This window comes from Pteropus vampyrus, unplaced genomic scaffold (genome assembly GCF_000151845.1).
Source record: "Pteropus vampyrus isolate Shadow unplaced genomic scaffold, Pvam_2.0 Scaffold43, whole genome shotgun sequence".
NCBI lineage: Eukaryota > Metazoa > Chordata > Mammalia > Chiroptera > Pteropodidae > Pteropus > Pteropus vampyrus.
Window position 1 is genome coordinate 10445219 of NW_011888824.1, and position 24891 is coordinate 10470109.

Below are 24891 nucleotides of genomic sequence, written 5' to 3' on the forward strand. Positions count from 1 at the left end.
TGGCTGAGAGGAAAAGAAGTTGTTACCTCTTATAGTGCAACTCTTAGGTGGTTGATGTAAGAGAACCTCTCCAGGTTTCTTTTAAAGCACAAAAATTTTTAATTTTTATTAAGTCCAATTTATCTGTGCGTGTGTGTGTGTGTGTGTGTGTGTGTGTGTGTGTGTATGCACGCATGCACACGTGCATGTGTGCTTTTGGTGTCAAAGAGACCATTGCCTAATCCAAGATCATAAATATTTATGCCTATGTTTTAAGAGTTTTATACTTTTAGCATGTAAAATTAGGCCTATGACATATTTTGTGTTTAATTTTGCATATGGTGTGTCTGTGGTGTAACATTCTTTTGAATCTAGTTGGTAACCCAGTATCTTTCCAATACTTGACATTATGAGATTTTTCCAAAGTTTTTTTTGTAGTGTTATTATTAACTGTTCCATGGGTGATATCATTTAAGTTTATTCCTCTGATTAATCTACTTTCATAGATTGAAAATGACTCTTTTAATCTATATTAATAAATGGTTCTTCGGCTTGTTCATTTTTATGATGGTGCTCATCTCCATTGATGAAATTCAGTTTTCAGAATTTTTGAGGGTCCTCTTCAAACATTAGGTTCAGACAATGGCTGAAGGGAAAAATTAAATTTACCACGTCTACTTTAATAAATTGGATTTCAGCTGTCTGTTGGTATAAGGAAAGTTACAGCCAGATAAGGTAGAGAAAGGAACTTTACACTGTGCCACAGAATTCCTACTTGTTTTGTGTGACCCTACTTAGTATATGAAGGGTAAGGTGGGGTGTGTTGGGATATTGCCCCATGTGGACTCTAACATTTCCCGTACTTATTATAGGTGTTGGTAGGAGTAGTATTTGTCCCTCTTTGATTATATCTCACAATTGTCTCTAGACACAGAACACTTTAATAGAAATCTCTTAAAGTTTATAGCAAGTGGCAATTCATATTCCCCCCCATTTTTATATTTCTTTGGATATTCAATAGTAGTTAAAACATGTAAACTTAGACCAATGTCTTGAATCGGAACCCCCTTTTTAGCTTCTGATTTGGTTTTGTCCACTACTGATTATTCTTGGCTTCCATCTACCAACCCATATTAGTTCTGCTTCCTATTCTCCTCAACCTGTGTTTATGATTATTTTGTGTTTTTGCTGGTATTTCCCATACTTGTCCTGCCCAGCCAACCCACCACCACCACCACCACCAACCATGGTAACTGATTTATTTCTTGATGTTTTAGAACACTAAACTAGAATCAGAGGCCAGATTGTGCTTCTGCTGGAGCTCCCTAGTATTTCTATGTTGCCTCATCTTTATTCAGTTTTATAGTGAAGCCAAATTACACCTAAGTTAACCAAGTCTTTGGAATGTAGAAGTGCCTAACACACACAGAAGCTTCTTAAAGATATCGATTACCTTATTCATCTTTTTATTGCCTGTAGCATTTAGCACCATGTATGTACATAGTATGTACTCAACAAATATTAAATAATTCACTTGAATAATTAAAAGATTAATATAGCAAATTCTTAGTAAATAAAAAACTTCCTCTTTATTTTAAACAGCTCGAAGATAGAGAGTTTTTCATCCTTATATTTATTTTGATGATGGATTTGAAATGGTACAAAGAGGTGTAAGTGCTTTTTACATAATACCTTCTGGGAGATAATTTAGAATAGAGAAATACTGTATTCTCTGTAAGTTTTAACAAAACGATTGATGGATCAGTGATGAAATTGTACTTCATTACATTAAATGAAATTAATACTTTTCTTATTAACATTAGTGTTTTACATATTCTCAATTCTGTTTTAAAAATGATTTAAAATGGCTGACATAAATATATATACAATGACACTATTTAATGCAATAACCTCAATTGGCCAAAGCAATTTACATGGCCAAGCCCAACAGATATAAATAGTAAGTTATATATATATAAGGAATATATATATATACACATACAGAGAGAGAGAGAGAGAGAGAGAGAGAGAGAGAGAAATGCGTGTAAGAAAAAAGATGAAACCAAGAGAGAAGTTGGTAAACCAAATGTATACTACAATGTCACCTACGTGCAATTGTTCATAGAAGGTCACATATTTGGCTCTGATTTCTTCAAGAAATTTCAAGAGGGCTCACAACCAGTTATACAGCCAGTGTCCAGCAATTCAAACCAATTACTTGTGATGAACACAATTTCTCCAGTTACTAAAACCAGAGAGAAATTTTTCCAAGTTTATCACAAAGTTAGACTACAAATTATAATGATCACTGTCCTTGCAGCCGAAACAGCACAGTTTCATAGAAAGTCATTTCTCAATATAGGCTAGGACATGCAATTCTTTACACAGAAATTTCAGTAAACGGATTTTATGTCGTGCTGTGTTTTTAGCACTGACAATACTCCTGCTAGTTAGTGGTCCTAATGAGGAGAACATTTTCATGGTCAACCTGAAATGCCTAGATACCTCTAATGCTGCTGAATAACTTTGAAGAAAATTTTAGATCAGTGGGCATATTGTTGGATAAAATGCACCAAAAAAATAAGAGAAAAAAGTCAATGGTATCAATCAGGTTTCTGCTACAATAGTGCTATATAACAACTAACCACAAAGTTTAAAGGCTTAAAACAAAAAGTACTTGTTTCTCTTGCTCAAGGTTTTGGCCAACTCCACATCTTCTCATTCCTGAGTCAGTGGCTCACCAGTAGATTATGGAAGCAAAGGCGGTAAAGCCAAAGACAAAACATTTAAAGCCTCTGCTTGCGTTACATTTGCTAACCTCAATTGGCCAAAGCAATTTACATGGCCAAGCCCAACATAAAGTAGGTGGAGAGATACACTCTGTCTACTAGGTGGAAGGTACTGCGAAGCCACTTGACAAATACTATATCAATTCTATATCAAGGAGGGGATGAAGAATTGGGAATAATCCAATTATTACAACCAATTGGATTATTCAATTCTATATCAGGGAGGGGATGAAGAATTGGGAATAATCCAATTATTGCAACCATAATTCTATTTGCTATACTCTTTTATGTTTCGCTTCCCATTTCGTACCTCTAAGAATCATACAACGCTGGATTTGTAAGGAAACTTAAAGGTTGTCTAGAACTATTTTTTTATTTTACAGATGAGTTATCTGGGGCCTAGGGAGATTATGGAAAATGCCTATAAGTCAATTCAAAGCTCTGCTGCATAGAACGAAATGATGTAACTCCAACTTTCCTCTCTCTATTCCACTACCAAAACCCAGTTCTTCATGCAATTATGTGAGTTTAGTTCATGATATAAATATGTGATTAAAGACCTGAACATCAATCTTCAGAGGTAAAAGCCTACCTAGATTGTCTGCAGATATAGAGAGTTTTGGTATTGCCCGGAAAGGAGACCTTAAATTCTAGGTTCTGACTTGGAGAAATTGCTTTTTGTAGAGTTTTTCTAACGAAAATACGTGCAGACTAAGTTGTTATTTAAAAATAGGTAATGTTTCCAGAAGGAAATGTTTAGTTTGTTTCCCAGTTGCTTTCTATTGTCTTCCTATTTCATCTGACAAAGAATCAAATGTAAGAAAGGGCAAGGGGGTGGGTAAGTGGACTGAGGATGGAGTATTGCCAGAGATGGAGAAAAGATATAAAACAGGGCCTTTTCAAGTTCACTTTTGTTTTTTAAGTTTCTCTAATGTCCTCCCTAAGGTAAATCACTAGTGGCTATGTGTTTGGCTTACTCCTCAAAAGCAAATCTGAGCTTGTAAGCAAACTGAAATGCACTGAAATAGGGTTTGTTTTGAGAGAAGGGAACAGCTGTGCCTCCTGGAGTCCCCAGCAGACATGGAGCCTATCCATTACCTCAGTGTTCCTAGATGGTATTGCTTACAGCCCTTTTTTGTATTCTGTTTACTGTTCCAATTCTGTAGGTCAGTTTGACCGGATATTTTTTTTTAGAGACACTTAATAGCTAAGATAGTATTTGTTATTAATGTCCTGTCCAAGTCTGACAGTTTCTTTAACATTTCATGGTTTTACTTCCAGATTGTTTACTTCTGTGCATCAGCTCCCCTGGCAAGAAACTTGACCCCTGTAGATGATATTATCTTGGAAGAATGTAGGGCTAGGCTAGAGGGTAGTTCTTCTGAAAATCAGAGATCTGAGCACATATAATAAACAAAGCTAGTTAAGAAGCAGCCATTCAACATGAAAAACAAAGAGTAATATTTTAGCTATGTTATTAGTTATATAACTTAAAATAGAAACACAGGAAAAGATACAAAATATGTTTTAAAATAATTATTTCCTATATATTCCTTTTATTTTAGGCTGGAACAGATGGTCCTCAAATTTTCAAGTATAATCTTATTTTAAACAAAAAAAGAATTTCACAGAGCCCTATATTATTACAATAGTAATTATGATTTTTTAGAATTGAGAAAATATAGAGTACAAAACACACAGTTACAAATTCAGTAATGCTTTTAAAGTCAGGCTTTATTGAACAAAAGAGTATTTACTTTCGTTTGAAGAATAGGTATACATATCAATGTAAGCCACCTTATTCAGGATACAGATAAGTGTACTTCATGAAACTGTGGGTCTCCTGTAATAATTTTAAAGCTTAGCTGATGTGCATGGCTCATAGGTTGAGATCTAAACTTTTGTCTTCCATATTTTATGCTGGTCAATTTGGGGAGCTATTCTATTTAATGACATAATTGATCTACCATCTACGCAGGCACTACATATTTTTACTGGTTGTATTAACTGGACATAATATAATGAACTGAGCCCTGTCTTTCTAAAAGTCAAAAGACTGAAATATGAGGTCTTTTTAAATCAACTATTATATTTCTTTGAGGAAATCAATGTCTTTGAGACTGTTATACCTTTTGTAAAATTAAAGCTGGAGACTAGAGAAATACTTGCTCAGCCCAACTCAACAAATTATTGTGAGGATCAAATTAGATTATTTAGCACCTATTATAGAACTGGTAACTGGCCAGTCAGTATTTAACAGAATCTTCTTATTTAGAGCCTAATTCTTAGCTGCTGCATTACTAGAAATGTATAGTTCACCCAGAGTTACATTGGCCTCAGTGACTGCCATGTTCTCCAGATTCTCAGTAGCTTGGAGGACAGGAGGTAAAAGGTTTGTGCAGTGAACTGGGCCAGGAGTGGTGACGTAGTTTTAAGATTTACCTCTGCCATGTGAAGAAAGAAATGGACCAAAATCTCAAAGGTGTTCCCTTTTTGCCACAGGGCTCTTTTTTTTTTTTTTAAATAAAATCTTATTGTGAAAATCCAATATATAAACCTAATATGAAACAATGTACTATTTTCACATGCAGTTTAAAACTTTCATTGTTTGCAAATGAGGCCTTAGGAGTACAACTTGAAAGCCAGTAATTTAATTCATATTTAAGATCCAGCTTTAAATGAAGATGTTCCTTTATTAATTTAAAGTAAGAGATGTTCCTGCCCAAAGAATTCCTAGTGGTCATCTCTGTGGGACATTTTCCCCTTATGCTCATGTCCACTCAGGAAATCAAAACTTAGATCAGAAATTTGAGCAGAAATTAAATCAAAGCAAGTTTATATTCTTGAGACCTAATTTCATCAAGCAATGGTGACCCAATTTAATGCCCTTCATCATGCTAATAATTTTTTATCTCTGAAGAACTGAGCATGGAAATCTAAAATCTCGGCACCACCCTCCATAGACCGATATTGGAAGAAACACCATAATCTCACCCTTTGTCTTTTTATGCCTCCTCGTAGATCTCCATACTGCCATGGCTGTCCTCCTAATGTTAGGAATATGGATCATGGACACTAGGATGAGAATTTTTTAGTCATCATGTTTGAATGCTCTTTACAGAATTCTGGCCAGGCGGTCATCCAGCTGGTCATTCAGGTTCTGCTGTCCAGTCCTCATGTTGGAGAGTTTGCTACCACCAGTGATAGAGCTATTTCTCTTGCCTCCAAAGAGTAATTCTTAGACATTTCGTTCATACATTGATTTAACATAGGACTCTCTATCGCTTCAAATATTATCAAATGCGTAGCTATCTAATGAATGAGTCGTATTATAGCATGCTCTAGACTGCAAGTTCCCCACAGAATTCTGAGCTACTCCAGGACTGAGTGTGGATCTGAAGGATTCATCTTTATTTGCTCAGCACCTAATAGTACCTAACTTTCAGAAGAAACTCGATAAATCTTGAATGACTGACTAAATGAATTAAGTGAATTTGTAGCAACTTAATCAGCAAGAAAAGACTGGATTACATTATTAATTTTAAAAGCAGCAGTTATAAAGTTCATAACTCAGTTTGTCATTGAGCAAATCTAGTTTATACCTTCAGACCACAACAATGCCCCTGTATTCTCATGGCTTCAGAAAACTGGAGTTTCCAAACCACACTGGTGTCATTTTCAGGGTGCAGATTGAACTATTGCTCGGTATTTGCTTTTGTTTTCAGTCACTGAAAGAACTGAGGGAAGCTAGAGCATGAGGCTGGTAGAGGATGGTAACTGATGATGGGAACCAGAAACCAACCACCTGGGTTCTAATCCTGGCCTTTCCATTTATTAACTATGTGACTTTGGACAAGTTACTTACTATCTCTGCAGCTATCCAATGGATATTAGCTAATGTGAGGGTTTAGTGAGTTAATGCCCCTAAAGCTCTTAGGAAAATGGAACCAGGCATGTTGTAAACATTCAATAAGTATTGACTCTCCTGCATTCATCCTGGTTTAGTCGAAGAAACATGTTTTAAGTTAGGCAAGCTAGGCTTTTAATTCACGCTCTGGCCCTTTTTCTTGGATAATCATTTAATTTCACTAAGCTTGCTTCATCTTCTGTAAAATGTGGATATTAACATAGTAATGGAGAAAGGGAAATGCTGCTTAAAACTACAGCAGACTATAGGCCTTCAGATTCCTAGGGTTCATTATGTTTAGGAAATCAACCTCATGGGTCTGCTTTGGATATGATGGAGGAAGCCCCAGGCAGATAACTAAATCGCTTTGCATGATAAAGTACGAATTTTTAGCTTCTCAGAGGAATGGGAGAAGGCCAGCAAAATAGCTAAGAGTCTGGGGCTCTATATGGGGCAATAGTCTTAATATCCGATGTTAAGTTGTTTGTTCCTTGGCACCACAGTGGACCATTTCTTACCTTATCGCCAGAAAATAAGTTGATGTTTGTTACACAAGAGTCATATGTGAGTGATACTTTGGAGAGTAAAGAAATCAGGGTGATGTGTTTATGCTGTTGGGTAAGGCAGTACATCAGAAAAAATAGCAAACATAAGGGGGATGTAGAGGAGAGGTGAAAAATTTGGCCCAGGTAGGAAAACAGAATGTGCAGTGAAGAAGAGAAACCTAGAGATGTGGAGAGAACCAGCAGATTTTTCACCAGTGTGTGAGATGGCAATCAAGCACTTTTATTTTACACAGATCTCAAAGGATAACAAAACAAAACAACAACAAAAAATTAGGGTTAGTTGAAGAACCTAAATATCCAGGCATTTGAGCTATACACAAAGCAGGATTCTTATGACAATTAGAGTTAATGGATGTAAACTCCTAGCACTAAGTAATCATTCTATAAATGATAACTATCGTCATTCATCTTGTTGATTCATATATTATTCAATGAATATTTTTCTAACCAGAGAAAGCTGGGCAAAGAGAAGCTGGTAAATGTGGGGGGCAGTGGAGCATATCAATTCATTCATCTTCCCAATGTGGGAGACTTACCTAACATCCCTCCTCCTTTATCCCACATCTCCACCCCGGCCTCTCTCCTGTGTGCACAAGAAAATACATTCTCTGAAGGAATAACATTGACTTTCAGGATTGCCAAGGCTGTGACTCTTGTGTATCATAAGCACGCTTGCGTGATTATAAGAGATTGTTTCTAAGTCATGTCCATGCTTCAGAGAATGCCTGTATACTGAAAGTTTTAAAATTGTTTCATTAATCAACTCAGTTAAGGTAAGAGTGACAAGCTGTATTCTAAAAACATGCAGTTAATTTTACCCAAGATCCATTTTCCAGTAAGTGACTACCAAGATAGCCGGAGCACAAGAATAGGTAATGGCTTTGTTTTCCTAAGATGTAGTCATTGCAATTATTTTTAGATGAAAAATTTGGAGCCAGAAGCACAACTCACAATTATGTTGCTATGATTCTACAACCAGTTGTTTTGAGGAATTAATTCAACTGTGACAACTTTAAAGTCACCACTTTTTCTGAAAAAAATCAGCAGATGAAAACTGAAAATAGCAGTTTCCATGACATGAAATGCTGTTTCCTGCCATCATTTCACATCTTTTTACTTTTGCATCTTGGACACCCCCACTTTGCTTAGGCCCTTTCCTAGTCCCCAGCTCTTACCTGCTCTAGCAATTGTTGAAGCTCACTGACAGGCAGCCCCTCTTTCAGGAAGCATTCCTAAATACCTAAGCCTGATGGATCTGTCCTTCCTCTGGACTCCTACACTGATTGTGCGTTGTCTACACTGATTGTGCATTGAACTCTTCATCCTCTCCCTTGATTTCCAATTTATTTTTGTATATATCTCATTATTTCCAAAGCTAGGTTTGTATTATGTAATAATTTTAAATTACAGAGACAATATATCAGAAATCAATATTATCAAAAATTTAGAAGAGAGAGGAAAGAAAAATATTCAAAATCTTGTCATCCTAACACTAATTCTGTACATACCAATTTAGGGTATTTCTTTCTAAACTTTTTTCTATGCTTATTTTTTTCATTGATTTAATTCTATGCAATTTCATATTTTGACTTTTTTCATCTAACCTTACAGCACAACCATTTTGCAAATTGCTAAATAGCCTTCATTATGTTACTTTAAAGGGTACATAATATTGACTATTATTAAAATTTTAGACTGTTTATTATATTTTACTATTTTAAGTGATGCTATAGTTGGCATTTTTACGCATTGAGTTTTTTCAGTGTATGTATTTATATGTTTATATGAATGCATATTTTGACATTTTTTTTCTTAGGATAGTGTCCCCCCCAAAATTACTGAACTAAAGAGTATGATTATTTTTAAGGTTTTAGAAACATATTTCTATATTTCCAAAAGAGTGAACCAATTTATTTCATTGGATATACGTATTTGAGAATATCAATTTCTCCAGACTTTCACCAGAATTGTTTCCTTAATTATTTAGTCTTCATATAAATAAAAATAGAATGACATTAGTTCACTGCTTTAATTTTTTAGTATGAATTATTTAAAGCATACAGAAAAGTATGGAGAAAAATACTAACCTATAGTTTATCAAGTCAACACATTTCCATATTTTCACTAGTTTTATAAGCATAAAATATTATATATGTGGTTAAAGCTTTGTGTTCCTCCTTCCCAATTTCACTCCTTCCCTTCCTCTTCATAGACAACTGGAATCGAATGTTTAACATTCCTTTGCATTTCCATTTCCATGTAATTTAATTGTTAAATCTTTGATTACTAATGAAGTTAAACATTTTCCCACATCGCAGCTAATGATGTTAAAATACTCAGGGTTCTAGAGTCAGGTAGTACTGACTTCGAATCCCTGCTCTGCCACTTGCTAACCTTATCTTCTTGGACCTCTCTGTGCCTCAGTTTCCTTATCTATAAAATGGAGATAATAATCATTCCTACTATTCTTTATCATGTTGTTATGAAGATTAAATATGACAGTGCAGGTAAAATTCTTGGCAGAGTGCTCAACACTCAAATATCTTTTATTACTCTAGTTTTTCTTTTGAATCATTTTCTCTTTGTCCTTCTTAAAAAGATTAAATTACTTAAAACTTGTGAAACACTATCACAGATGATGGTGTTTACTCCTCACAACAGCTTTATGAGTTAGTACTGCAACAATCCCCTTTGATGAATGGGGAAACTGAACCCAACAGCCAGTGCGGGGGGCAGTGCTGTGTCTGAACTTGGATCTCTGGCCAACACTTCACATTTTGCACGTATTTGCTGCAGCTCTATCTCTTCTAAAACTGAAGTAGTTTCATGATACAATATCATTTGTCTAGGAGGTAGTTTTAGTACTGTTCTTTAATATAATCATTATAGATAGATCCCAGTTTTTCTCTAATTTGTAATTGTTTCTTTCTTTTTTCCTGAATATTCTGTATGAAATATTTACTGCTTTTATAAAACTAGGTATACTCTTAACTTCAACAATATTACTGATAATAATATAATTATATTTACATTGTTTGAGATTTAAGATCGCTAGACTTGATATTTTTTTCTGACTTTTTTAATGCAACAATGTAAAGATCTTTAGAAATTTCTGCATCCAAATTTCAGTTCATTAATGTCTTAATCATAACTATTTTAACTAAAATAATCCCGTAATGACCCTGAGTACTTATTAATACCTGGAGTAGGATTTAAATTTTACAATTTATAAAAATTAATTTTAAAAGAAAAAGAATAATAATAAGCCTTAAAAATATATTAATCTAAATTTCACAAACCTTATTTTTAATTTTTTTCAAGGCACAAGAAAATAGTGCTCTGGATATAGGTTATAATATACTCTTGCATGCATTAATAGGACATATTAATAAATATCAGTTTTGTTTATATAAATCTTAAACTACAAGAAAATTTTAAGGTGACATTTTTTGGTGATTATATTTTTCTGTTTATTGATACTTAGTTTATTCTTTGACTATGCTGACATTTCTCACATTAAGTGATATTGTCCTTATCAATATCACTTGTAAGAAAACAAGGTTCAGAGAACCCAAGATGGGTGGGAGTTAATGAGGTAGTTATAGATATCACTAAGCCCTGGGGCCTGGTGAAAGGAGAGACCCTTAATGGCAACCGGAGGATCAGAGAGCATCTTGAGATTCAGGAAAAGTGCGAGATAACATACACATGGTATTGCAAAGGCTATTTAGTGAAATAAATGCTGAAGTATTTTGAACAGACCAATATAGATCCTGCAAACCTAAATCCAGTGTTCATTTTGGTTTTATTCCAATAAGAGAATAAGCTGGGTTTTTTTTTTTTCTTCCAGAAACCCCATGGTTCAGGTAAGTGGCAGTAATGTTACTGGAAGTCTATAAAAACCATCACGTTATAAATGACAGTCTGCCCCTCACCTGGCAATTTGCCAATTCACCCAACTCCTCACTGTAGCAACACTGTGGGTCCGGCCTTTTGCCAGTATCTGAAAAGGAATCACGGCATATGAGTTTCACTGCCCACACATCCCAAAACATTTTAAGGAAATTCTTCATAACCTTCTGGATGAAAAGGCAACAGAAACACTACAGTGCCTGGTACTGGCTTCCTCCGTAGCAGGTAGGTAGTTAAAAGGTGGTAACTACCCCGGCCCTGGAAACATTGAGATGCACACTCTCATTGGCTAACTACGACTCATTTCTTTTAAGAAATTCTAAGCAATCAGTTCTAAAAGAAGGTATGTGGGAAGATGAAAACATTTTTTAAAAAAATTATGTGGTAAAACTCAAACGCAAAACTGAGGCAAAAGCGGCATTGCTTTTCTATGCTTCTATTTTCTAGAAACAGCTTCGGGCAGCAGGCTCAGGATCTGGACGCATTCAGGGGCCATTTTAGGGCAAGCCAGGGTGGGATTAGGTGTTCCACTCTGCACTGTTCTCTTAAGCCTGCCATGATCTGAAACTTAGCTCTTGGGCCTGCGCCAGACCAGACTGAAATCCAAGGGTGAGCGAAGAAGGCGGCTGTGTTCAGACAACTGCTGTAGGGAAGTCTCTAAATAATGCATTTTCTTTTCTATTCTCCCCCAACGCTGATCAAATGCCTAGAGTCCCCTTTTCCTCCCTTAGTGTCACTATTGGTCCCTACTGCTGAAATCATATACCTTTTAAGATTATGAAAATAAATGCTAACTACTATCTCTATCTTTTGGCCTCAACTGAAAACAGTTATCCTTTAGCAATCTTTCACAGTATAAATAACTTGCCCAATTTTACTCAGGCTAAAGTTTGCTCCATAACTTTATTAAGAAATTATCAGTAATAGAAGAAAAAGTTACCTTGTTAATTAATATCAAGGCGAATTAATATAAAATTTGTATCCCAGTTAGCAAAATGTCTTATGAATTTATGTATATCATGTATATTTGTAATTTATTTTGTCATTATTTATAGTACATGTGTGAAGAATGAAAATTTAATTGTAGATGCTTTGTTCATTGTTAATTCATCTGAAATTCTCTGTGAGAACTTATGATAATGAATGTATTTGATATTCAGGTAGTTTTTCTGTGCTTTCACTTGCAGTTAAGTAATTGGTGATTTGAAGTGCCTATTAAAAAACAAAAAGTCTCAATTACTATAATGAAAGTATAAATTAGTTATTCTACTAGGTTTTAAAAACTTTTAAGTTTTACTGGGTTATAAGAAAAGTCTGTAGGATGTTATTCTTTCCAAATTCAATTTTAGGTAGTATGTTAAAAAATAGATTCCTAACGCACTATAGAATATACAGATGTCAAATTATAATGTACATCTGAAAATTATATAATTGTATTTACCAATGTTACCCCAATAACCTTAATAAAAAAATAAATAAAAACATATTCTTGAACATAACATTGCAAAATATTATAAATGTTTAAAAAATACCTTGTCTATGGCTCAAAGTAGAGGGGAAAAAAGACCAGTCTTAACTATTTAGTTTTAATTAATTTTATCTAGATATGTCCAAATATAAGGTGATCCTATTTGTTTTTAGATGCATTTTCAAAAATGTGTTTGGGACAACTTATCTTAAAATTTTGAGATATAAGTGAAATAAATGTCCATACAATATTAGTTAATATATTTATTAGATATGCTAAATTAGATATGTTGTTTTATTCCAATGTCATATTTAATATATATTTATAATCACTACAATGAAATAATTATTGCACTACATTTTAACATCATCTTTTAAAAGCTCACTTATCTTTTTTTTTAAAATACACGTTCCAGATTTTACAGATTGAATTTACATTTGGCTAAGTGACTTTTCTGATCAGTATGTTGTTGATCAAAATAAAGTGATTAAGGGAGTGACACATAATATGAGAGACTATAAGGACTGAAGCACAAAGTGACCATCTTGTCTGAGAGGTAATTTAGGTTAAAAAAGACAAACCCAAATGACTCTCACCTAATAAATATATATGTATGTTTGCACAATAGAAAATTCAAAAGCTGTAAGGGGTTATAGTGACCTTACTTAGGTGCTCAACAAATATTTACTAAATAAGTAATGAATATTTTCATACTATCTTCTTTCTGTTTGTTAAGTATTATTTTTACAATCATAAAAAAAAACACGAAGTAATGTTTCCCATTAATCTGAAAATGACAGCTAGACTTGTGTTTCATTTTCTGAATGTGTTATAATACTTGTTAAAATTCCAGATTTCCATTGAAATTTGGTCCAACCCTTAAATTAGCCTAGATCACTTTAGGGATTGTTTCAGTGCTATTAACTTCCAGAGATCCCTACATTCTTCCATTGTGATAGCAATATGGGGAATATTCTTTGGAATAAGAACTTACCAACGTTAATAGAATCATTAAATTGAATTCTCTTCTACTGCTTAGAAGTAACAAAACTACTGTGAAAACTATCTAAATGTTTTTAAATTATTTGCATAGTGAAGTTATAACTAATTACTCTTATTTAACCAATTAGAGTCCTGTTGACATCAATGAACTCAAGATGTTTTACACTTTGCTCCTGGAAATAATTCAGATAGTGGCAAACTTTTCTAACTGGGGCAGCTGCTTCCAGGACCAGCCCCATTAAGACTATTGAGGACTGTCTCCTCTGAGTTTCATGTGTGCCCAAGTGGTATTATGAGTCCATTTAAAGGTGTTGTTTCTCTCAATCCTACATTCCTCTGCTGTTCAAAATATGAAGTGCTATTTATCTATATTATTGGATGTTTTCAGTCTGTGTTGCTACCTGCCACCTTCTTGGTAACCCATCCATGGTTTACTGTCCTCAGAAACCTTTTCATCATGCTCTGTGGAAACCCCACTTTACTATTTAATACAAACAAATAAATGAAACCAAAACTCCTTTTTATCTTTATCTGCACAGACTGTTTTAGTTGGGTTCTCTGGGAAGGAGATGTTAAAACAAAGTTAGGAATGCAAGAGGTTTATTGGAGAGTAACACCTGTGAAAGATGAAAAGGGACAGGGAATCAGATGGGAAAGAAGAGGCTCAGGCCATGATTCAGATCTGACGAGGTCTCAGTTAACCCAATGGAGAGCTAGAGAGCAGACTGAAGATTGGAAGGTTCTGCATGGGAAAGAATGGCAGGCTCCAGGATCTCTACCGTGCTTGGTCCTTGGCTGGGGCTATTCAGGAAAAGTGTGGCCTCCACTTAAAAGTTGAGGCAGAGCCCACAGGTGCTGACAGCTGGAGGCTGTCAGCTAACTGCAGACTGTGCAGCTGAACATTAGGATCATTTTGAAAGGGAGATCAGAGAGATGGAACTCAAACACTGCCTCATTGATTAATTTCTCAGCTACCCCACCTCTGAAATCTTAAACTCAACATCCTACCCACTCATTCTAATGCTGTCCTACCATTCACTTTTCCACCTTTCCACCATTCACTCCCTTACTCTCATATCCGCTCTTTGATTTCCTGTGAAACTTCCAGTCCCTTATTCCCTCACCCTATTTTCAATATTTCAGCCCTCTCTTAATTTCACTGTTTCCTCCAAATAGTCTAGCCTCAGTTCCCCACCACTTCATCAGCTCCCAGCCAATATCCTTAAATTCCTTGTTCCTTTGTCTCCAAGTGCCCACTCTGCAAAACCCTGTTTTTCTATGTGCCTTCTTTATTCCTATACTCAAATTGCTGGCTGCAGCTAAAGAAAATCATATAACACCACAGATTAATGTCACGTGGTTTCCAATCTTAGCTGAACCCTAAACACTATACTATAATTAGGTACTTCCTTCTCACATGGCATCTGAAGAAGCCTCTCATAATTTTTGTTTTGCAACATGTTAAAAAGCATGATAAGAAAAGCATGGGCTTTGGGGTCATATAGATCAGATTTAAATTATAGCTCTTTACTGCCTGTATGGCCTTAACTTTTCTGGATTTTCTTTCTCAATCTTTAAAATGGAACTGATATTAACTGTTGATGACATTGTTTTGAGGACTACAGAAAATATGTAACTGGTTTCGTGAGAAGTCTTAAATCATTGGAAGGGTATATTCTAAGGTTTTCCCCCACTAATTGCTGCCAATTGTTCTACATTAAAATCCCCCAATCCAATTCCATAATGTTTTGGACCTTTAAAGTTATTTAAACAGTCCTTTTCTCCACTAGTGCAGGTTAGATAGGAGGCTGTTGGTGCGTGCGTGCGTGCGTGCATGCGTGTGGGTGTAGTGAAGGCATGATCTGTTTTCTTGAACTCTACACTTCCCTCCTTCCACTTATTCCTCTGGTGTCTGAAAAGGAAGACAGGCAGAGAAGAATTTGTCTCTCTATACGTTGTCGAGATTGCTGTCTCCTTTCATTATGAATGACCTTGCATCTTTTCTAGAGATTCAATGTGACCAGATGGTGACCACGATAAGTTCCATTGGCAAAGACGTTGGTCTTAAGCAGTTCCAGTAAACATTAATGGTCCCTTGGAAGACTTATCTTTCGTCTGAATTACATCCCACCCTACCTCCCATCCAATGGACTACTCCATGATTTGGTGGTCCATATCTTACCTATTTTCTCATTGGCCATTGCAACCAAACTCTGAAGCCAAAGATGGGAACTTTAGATAAGGCATCCTCGCTCTCTTGGCCTGGCTACCTCTCCATAAGTTTCCTTTCTCTATATTGGTAGTGCCGAGCAGGACAGAAAACCCAGCAGCTAAGCAGACATCCACAGGAGGTGTTCAGAGAATCACAGCCTAGAATGAAGGTATCAATGAACTTGGCCCCCTAAAATTTGGTAAATATTTCTCAAAAGTGTACCTTTTCACGATAATTTCCAGACTAGTAACACCACAAGGTCAGAAAAAGATGTCAATCAGTACTTTATTCCATTCTGATATATGTATACAAAGCATCATCTATAACTAACCTGGGTATAACAATGGATGTTATTTTTTTCTTAGTAAGGTATAAGAGAGCTCCATTTTTAGATTGTATGTCTATGTCACCCATATAGGTGCACGCTTGCATCGTTCTAAGCACTTTACAAATATTAACTCATTTAATCCCCATAATAATCCTATGAGGTAGTTACTATTATAATCCTCAAATTGCAAGTGAGGAAATTGAGACACAGACAGGTCAAGTAACCTATATGTCTTCTATTCACCTTTGTATAGTTGACTGTATCTTCTAGGAATCCAATTAAGATGTTCAAATCCATCATCGAAAGACAAAGTTTCTTAGTTTTCTTTTCTTCATTATTATATATGATTATTTGAAATTATAACAACCCATAATAAATTTGGCAATTTGTCATTTTTTGTGATTTCTAGGAGGTTATATATCATGGTCTTTGTTACACCCTTGATACACTGGAATTATCTGTTCCTTGAAATTTTTAGATTTCATTTACAAACTTGTTTCCATCAAATGGCAATTGTTCTTTAGGAACTATTTAAATTGTTATTGATTGGTTTGATTTTCTACATTTTATTGGTTTCATATTTTACATTTTTGTAAACATTAACCTCTCTTGAGGTTTCCCTATATTATGCATAAGATTTTCTTCTAATTTTAAAATATTACTTTTATCTATTGTTACATTACTCTTCAGTTCTCTGGTTGTTGTTTGCCCAATACGTTAATTTTATATAAGATACATGTAAGATGGGTGAATGTAATCAGTTCAGAGATTCATATCCAAAGAAGTTAAGGTTTATGAATGCAACATTTATTTTTTCATTTGTAAATAATCTTTTTTTGCAGGCAACATTTTAAATGAAGAGTTTAATATAGTTAGATATTAAATATGGTGGTTTTAGTACCGTTTTCCTCTTTGTGATCTAGTTTATATTTTTAAAAAGTCCCTTCATAAAACACTAAGTATCTGAATTTCACATAAGCAACAAATTTATATATATATATATATACACACATACACTGTCACTATTTTCATAACTTACTGTATTATCTCTGCTTACAGTCTTAGCTATGATAAATTTTAATCATTCTGAGAACCATGGATACTGACTGTATCATGGATGTGGGGGGAAAATACCAATTCAGTATATACTCAGAACCCATATGATTAAAAAAAGGATGGTTACAGTTTACTTCATGTACATAACATTTTCATGTAGTATTTCAATTATTTTAATTGCATTATATCTCTATCCTCCAAGTTTAATTAGTAGGAACACAAAAATGTTTATCTTTGGTGCCAACTGCCGAAATAGCAACATGTTTTTACTGTTTGTTTTTATGCTTTAATAAGCAATGAAATATTTTACAAGGTCTCAACTTCATATGTACTTTTTTTTGTGTGTAGCACATGCCCTTCACATTGATAAAAACATAGAAAATCTGAGTAAATGATTTTTGAAAAATACTGCTTAGAATTGAGTGGAAATTGGCAGAATTTTGAAATAACAAATAAGTATATCTTAAAGCCACAAAGGACTAAGATATATCTGTAATAGTTCATACATTTCATAGAACTTTATAAAAAGTTTGATATTTAATAAATGTTGAACCTAATATGAGATTTTGGTAACTATAAATCATGAAAAAAGGATACTTTGATATATAGCTGACCTTTGAACAATGTAGGGGTTAAGGACACTGACTCCCACACAGTAGAAAATCGCGGTATACCTTTTGGCTCCCCAGTGTCCCTTGGTATCAGATGGGGATTCATTGCAAGACCCTGGATGATACCCAAATCTGCAGATGCTAGAGCCCCTTATAAAAAATGGCATAGAACAGTGTATACAATTAGCCCTCAGCATCCATATATTCCCAATTGTGTGTAGCAGACACTGTTTTTCATTTGTAGTTGGTTGAATGTGCAGATGCAAAACCCAGGGGATACAAAGGGCCAACTGTGTATTTATCGAAAAAAAATAGCGTTTAAGTGGACTCATTTTTTTTTATCGGTCTACTGTTGTTCTATAGCTTCTGATAATTCTTTTTGGAATTTCTTTTTTAGGTTTCTCTTTGAACCAATACTATTCTAGAGTCATTAAATGAGCTAATGCACTCTTATATCAGGAAAATAGAGTAATCACATCCTTCTTTCATGTTTCTGTCACTTTTTGTTCACAGAAACAGGTGACCCTTGGCCACGGGCTGACGATTTGGAGAAATAAGTGGAACTCTACCAGAGGACCAAATGTAAAACTGCAGTTACAGGTAAATTACAACGCAAATGTGCTAAGTGATAGACGATACACCTAAGTGTAATTTAACCTTAGTGTAATTTAAATTCGAGGCCGTATTTCCCAATTAAAAGATGTTTACATTCAAATATGAGGCCTTTGCTAGCTAACTTCCAAAACAAGAAAAAACATCACTGGAATCAAGGCGCGTTGATCCTAGGGACTTGGTTTGTGATTTACCTTTGATTCATCCGCCAGGCGCGGAGCCTACCTCCTACAGTGCTTGACCAATATTTATTCAATGAACTTATTGTATCCAAATATTATAAGGATTATAATATTGCTAATGAGAAGTAATATTTAAAAAGAAGATGCTGCATCCTCTTGCCCTTCTTCTAGATACTTGCTCTTGCACTCTGGTTTCCAGTGGAGGGGAGAAATGACCAGGCGTAGGAAGAACATGATAGTGTGGGTGGTAAAGGGAGTTGCACCCCCATTACATACTTTGGTGTGATTTTGCCTCTTTTCTGGTTGCTTATCTGAAACACTGGGCTACCAATTAAAACTTATGGCCCCTCCCCGAACCCTCTGGTACTAACTACCCTTGGGTGTTTTTTGACTCGGCTTTTAACTGGGCACATCCCTGAGTCATAGGTATTTCGGTAGTTATTTCCCTCTCCGTTGAATTTGCAAGTTGGGGGAAAACGACCTATTTTCTATCCCCCGCAATAATACATAAACGATGTTTGTTTAACGCATGACGGTGACTTTAATCCCAAATCTAAACGAGACTGGAAGTCCCTCAGCCCCTCCCAGATTAGTCTCTATATCTCCGCAACAGCACTGCGAAGGCGATTCTTCCAGCTCTCATTCGGAGAGGTGGTTCCGGAGAGCAGCAGGGATTACCCGAAGGAGTGGAGTACTGAGCGATAGAGCTCGGGGACACCTTATCGCCCTCTTCTCATCTAGCAGGGCGTGGAGATAGGGAAAGAGGGATGCAGCTAGAGAGTCGGGCGGAACGCTCGGCCGCCAGCAGACCGAAGGCGCAGTAGGGAGCCCCACCGCGACCCACCCGCAGTCCCCGCCCCGCGCAGCGCACGCCTTATGTAAGCGCCTGAGGCCCCGCCCCCAGCAGGCTCCGCCTCCGCCCAGCTCGGGCTCGGGCTCTGGCTCCCGCTCCGCGGGCGGAGGGGCAGAGAAGCCGCAGCTGCAACTTCGCCCAGAGCGACGGATCCCGGGCTCAGCCGGGAACCGAGCCGTCACCGCGGAGCCGCCGCCTTCCCGTTCCGGGCCTCAGCTTAGCCGGCTCGGCCATGGCAGCCGCCGTCGCCGGCGTCGCGGCGAATATGCCCCCTGCGCTCTCCGCCCGTCGCTGAGCCGCCGTTAACCAACCCGCCCTCCCGCGGGTGCTGCCGCGGCCCAGGCTCCACACAAGTTTCTGCCGCCGAAGAAGCAGGAGGCGAAGGCGGAGGAGGACGGACGTGGGAAGTCGGGAGCCCCCGGCCCACTCGGCCCTCCCGCCCGCGATGTGGGGGCGCTTCCTGGCCCCGGAGGCCGGCAGCCGGGACTGCCCAGGCGGAGCCCGCAGCTTCCTAGCGGGTAAGTAACTGGACAGTCCCCAGCTGGGATGGGGGTCGCGGCCGACCGTGGCGCTTCAAGACCCCGCCGCCGCTCCGCTCCTCCTCAGGCCCGGCTCACCCAGGCCGCCTCCCCGACGCCGCGGCGCGACAGCCTGCCCGCAGCGTTTCCTCCCGGCTGCCGACAGCCCGGCCCCGCGGGCTGACATCTGGTGGGCCTCGTTCCCGGCCCTGTCCGCCCCGCTTCGCGCCCCTGCGCCCAATTTAAAGCTCTCTTGGGCCTCCTCGGGTTAGGCTTTGTTATCCATCCTCCTCCCTTTTCCGCAGAGGTTGTGTGGCGAACGTGGATAACGGGGCTCACGGGCACACGGGCTTGGGAAGGTCGCTGCGACCGCGCTGCTGCTGCAGCGGCGGCGCGGGCATCTGCTGTGCCTTTGCCTGCAGCCGCTACTTTAGGGCGCGTTTGGGGGCGGGAGGAGGCTGCTACTGATGCCGTCGCTGCAAGTGACTCCCGAGGGGACCTGGTCCCCTCCTCGCAGCACTCTCTGGAGTAAGAGGATGACACGTCGTGCAAGAGCCAACCGGTATTTGAGCAATGAGGGTGTTAATCCGTTTGCCTCTCATTTTCCCCGTCAAGGAAAATTTAGGGTTTGCCGCCTTGGGTGTGCAAAGGAAGCTGTTCGTGTCGGACAGCCATTTCATGCCTACATCGCTCAGAAGTTGTGTAGGAGCCTCCAAATTAAGATAAATCTAACCCTAATTTGGCATAAAAAATAAGGCTTGGGTTGTCTGTGACAAGTTATCTAACGTTGACAGTTCCTCCAGTTACTTTAATCTTAGTTGAATTTTGAACTCTTTTGAGAAGCTGAAAGTTATATGGATCTTTTATTCAGAAAAAAACGCCATATGTACATGAAATTTTACGTGGTCGTAGGGTCCTATTAAATAACCTTGTTCCACAAAACGTTAGAGCTCCACTTTTGTAACTGACATTTTCGTAAACATTTCCATAGCTATTTGCAAAACAAAGCAGAAGCAGCTTTTAGAAGTGATTTTTTGCTGGTAGTATTTTCTGCTATTTAAAAAATATCAGAAACAAACACACTACTAATTAAAATGTCAATACAATTCTTTGACAAATAGAAATTGTGTGTATATGTATATATACATTCAAGGTGTATAACTTGATGTTTTCATTTGTATACATTGTGAAATGATCTCCACAAACTAATTAACATATTCATCGCTTCACATAGTTAACTTTTTTTCTTTCTGGTGTGTGGTGAAACACTTAAGATCCACCCCCTTAGCAAATTTCAAGCATACAATACAGTATGGTTAAGTACATTAGCTCTAGACATACACGTTTTTAAAATCCAGGGTTAGATTTCACATCGTTCTGTTAAATTTGGTCATGCAACACTTTTAAAAATAATAGAATTTAATGTAGGCAGAAGTTTGGTAAGAATATAAGTAGGGAATTACTTTTTCTAAAATATACAGTATTTGTCCTAAGAAGAGGAGACAGCAGTTGAGAGATTCCTGATGCTTTCTGAGTATTTACAAATCCTGCAGAGTAACTTCAGTGAGTGAGAAGACATCTCTTTATTTCTAAGGGGCTAGAGGGAGTGGTTTCCATTATCTGTACATGTTAAAAGTCATCTGTAATGTCTTTGTAACCTAACCTTTTAAAATTTATTTGTAATAATAATGTTTGGAGGTATAATATCACCAACGCATTGTATCAGTTTTCCCATCGTTTTCTATGAGAAAGAAAACAATGCTTAGAAGTTAAGTAACTGAAGGGAAGACCTTGAAGATATATTGCAGTCTCTAAACCTTTGCTGTGGCAAAGAATATAGTGGAAGAAGATGCTTTATAAATACTACCTGAGTTTAAGGAATTTGGACAGTATATCTTTACAAAGCATGTATTTTATCTCAGCTTTGACAATAAACTATTGGTAAGTTAGGACATGCCTTTCCAATAAAAAGATTTTCAGGTCAATGCTGATAATTGTTTACATTAATAGTGATGTAATTGTTATATTTCTTTATTCTTCTTGAGCAAACAAATATTTAAAATTATTTTTTAGTTTAAAAAACTTTTACATTAAATGAAAAATCTTACATGTGTGGGTTTTTTTTATAGCAAATGAGCAGATGATAAGAGTCAGTATATTGACCTCTGAGTTAATTTATTTAGGGATTTTTTTTTTCTTTATGAAAATCTGAAGAAAATTTATATTTTTGAAATATTGTCCAATATATCTATAACTAACAAGTGATTTTAGAGCTTTTCTGAGAACAAAGGGAACCAGAATTGTTCAATCAGAATTGAATTTATCAGCAGTCATTTTGGTCCACAGGGATAAGTAAATAATTTCTGGGATTTAAATGAGTTTATTTCAATATGTGGGTTAATTCTAGGTGTCCTAAATTGGTTTGTTTATGCAAATAATGTAACTAGACTAAAAGGAAAACCCAAATATAGAACCAGTGTTGTAAAAAATTGGACGAAACTTTCTTTTTAAGGTAATGGCAGTAAAAACAAATATGAATAATGTGTTGTTTGGAACATACTGAACTTTTAAACTTTGCTTTAGAATTTAATTTTGTTATGGTTTTACCAACAATTTTCAGCTTTATAGAGTAACTGTGTTTTAAGTGAAAATAAGATGGATATTTTCTTATACTTCCATATAATCAGATACTCCCCCCCCCCTTTTTTTCTATTGGCAAGTATGGTTAGAAAGCTCATTTTAAATAGAACATGTGATATGTCTTTTATGCGTTTGGTTGAGTGTGTTTGAGAATACCCTATTATTCAAAATGTGTAATAGTTTCAAAGTTAGATGAAGGATGAATGTATTTCCTTTAGGCTTTAAAAGTCTAGTATGATATAGTTATATTTCAAGTACTTATACCTAGTTACATTGAATGTTTCTTTTTATAAATTATAATTTAAAAATATTAATATATTCAACCCTTAAAACATTTAGAGATAGGATGTGACAGTTTTAACATGTGCTAAAAATAAAATGTTATGGAAAACACTTACATGATCTGAAGAAACGTCATTTGTTCAGTGCCTCAAGCTTTAAATCTACCTCTTTCTAGTTGATGCATTGCCATAAGGTGTTTAGTGATGTCATAATGATGGTGGTGGTAACTGGTATGATTATATCAAACACTAAGGTTTTCTGCTGTGGTTCTGAATTAGATGGACCTAAAAGTACTATGGTAACAATGAAACACAACTCTTTTGCCTAAACTCAATTAGACATGTTCTTTTATAATAGGCATTTGTGGGTGAGGGACGAATTTCAACTTTAGTGAAATGAACCTGATTAGTAATTGAAATTCGATCGCTTCTTGGTTGGAATGAAGCTGGTAAATTAATTTGAGGCCAGGCAATAAATGGTGAGTTGACAACCTCTTTTGTCATGTTGTGAATATTTCTGTATGTTGAGAACAGAAAGGCTTTACAGAATCATGATTTTTCTGACTGGATAAAATGTGTTGTATGTGTACTCAGAGAAAAAGATGAAGTTACAAAATCTCCTAGATAGTTTTTTCTTGACTGATAGCTTAATTCGTTCCCTCAAATTGTGCATTGAAAAATGAATATGATCATTTAGGTAATTTTTAAAGCTACAGTGAGTACTACTATTACTACTTTAAGAATATTCATGTTTTACACTGGCAAAATGATATTCTAAGAAGTGGGAATTATTCTATAGAGTGTTTCATTTTAACAATGGGAATGATCAACATAAAAAGGACTTAAAGTTGCTCATTATACTAATATTTTACTTCCACTTTCTATTTTTCTTTAATTAAAAAAATCGATTGTTACTTAGCATAGTGCTTGGCACGTAAGTACTTGGTTAATGTTTGTGAATGGTAGGCATTGTACTGGGCTATAGGGATACATTATTGAACAAGAAAGATAAAGTCCCAGTTGTAAGGGAGTTTACATTCTAGTGGGAATAAACAGTCTATAAGTAAACTAAAGATAATTCAGCTGGTGTTAAGTCCTATGAAGAAAAGGAAACTGGGCAAGATGGCAGAGAATGGGTAGAGAAGCCTACTTTGAGTAGGCTGGTCAGGGAAGGCCTCTCTGAGGAGGTAACACTACTGAGACCTGAATGATGAGAAGGAACCAGACATGAGGGGAGGAGTGTTTGGGTGAATACAGAAACAGCTCCTTGGTGAAAGTGAGTTTGGGGAGTTTGAGGAATAGCAAAAGCCAGAGAGTCTGGAGTAGAGCCAGCAGAGATGTGAGGTGAGGGAGTCCTGATGGAAGGCATTGTAAGAAATTTGGATTTTATTTTTCATGGGGGAAGCGGTCTATGAAAGGGTAGGAGAGATGACTGTTCTTCCACTCAGCATATTGAGTGCCTCCTATGGGACAGATATTTTCCTATGTATTGGGGAAACAAAGTAGACATTTCTTATCCTTGGTGTTTACAAGTCTCTTCTGTCCTTTCTGTGGGGGAAGAAATTGTGGAGGGGAGGGAGAAAGAATAGCAATAGAGAAGCCAGTTAATAGGTCATTGCAATAATTAGGTGAGAGATGATGGCTTGGGTTTGGAATATACTTGAGAAATAAAGCTGGCAGGATTTACTGATAATTTGGAGGTGGCAGATGAAGGAAAGGTGGTATCTTAATTTTGGCTTCAGTAACAATAATGGATGGTGGTGTCATTTCCTGAGTTGGGGAAGGGTGGAATCAAGAGTTGAAGAAGATAAGTGGAATGAAGAGTTCTCTTTTAGTTATGTGAAATTTGAGTTGCTTTTTAGAGATTCAGGTAAGATGTTGAATAAGAAGTTGGCTATACAGTTCAGTAGGGAGATGGGAGAGGCAGAGGTAGGAATTTTGAGAGTTACTTGTGTATATATGGTGTTTAAAGGTG

General features: G+C 36.6%; 1 protein-coding gene across 3 annotated transcripts in view; it reads left to right on the plus strand.

Moving 5' to 3' along the window:
- The first annotated feature begins 19544 nt into the window (after positions 1 to 19544).
- CEP85L (centrosomal protein 85 like) overlaps positions 19545 to 24891 on the plus strand; it is a 129568-nt gene continuing 124221 nt past the window's right edge. For 2 of the 3 annotated variants that reach the window (XM_011358785.2, XM_023529833.1), the window contains exon 1: positions 19546 to 19995. In XM_011358785.2, the coding sequence (XP_011357087.1) occupies positions 19923 to 19995 (73 nt within the window). In that variant the 5' untranslated portion in view covers positions 19546 to 19922. Of the gene's footprint in view, positions 19996 to 24891 lie in introns of all 3 variants that reach the window. The other variant, XM_011358787.2, reaches the window with a different exon arrangement.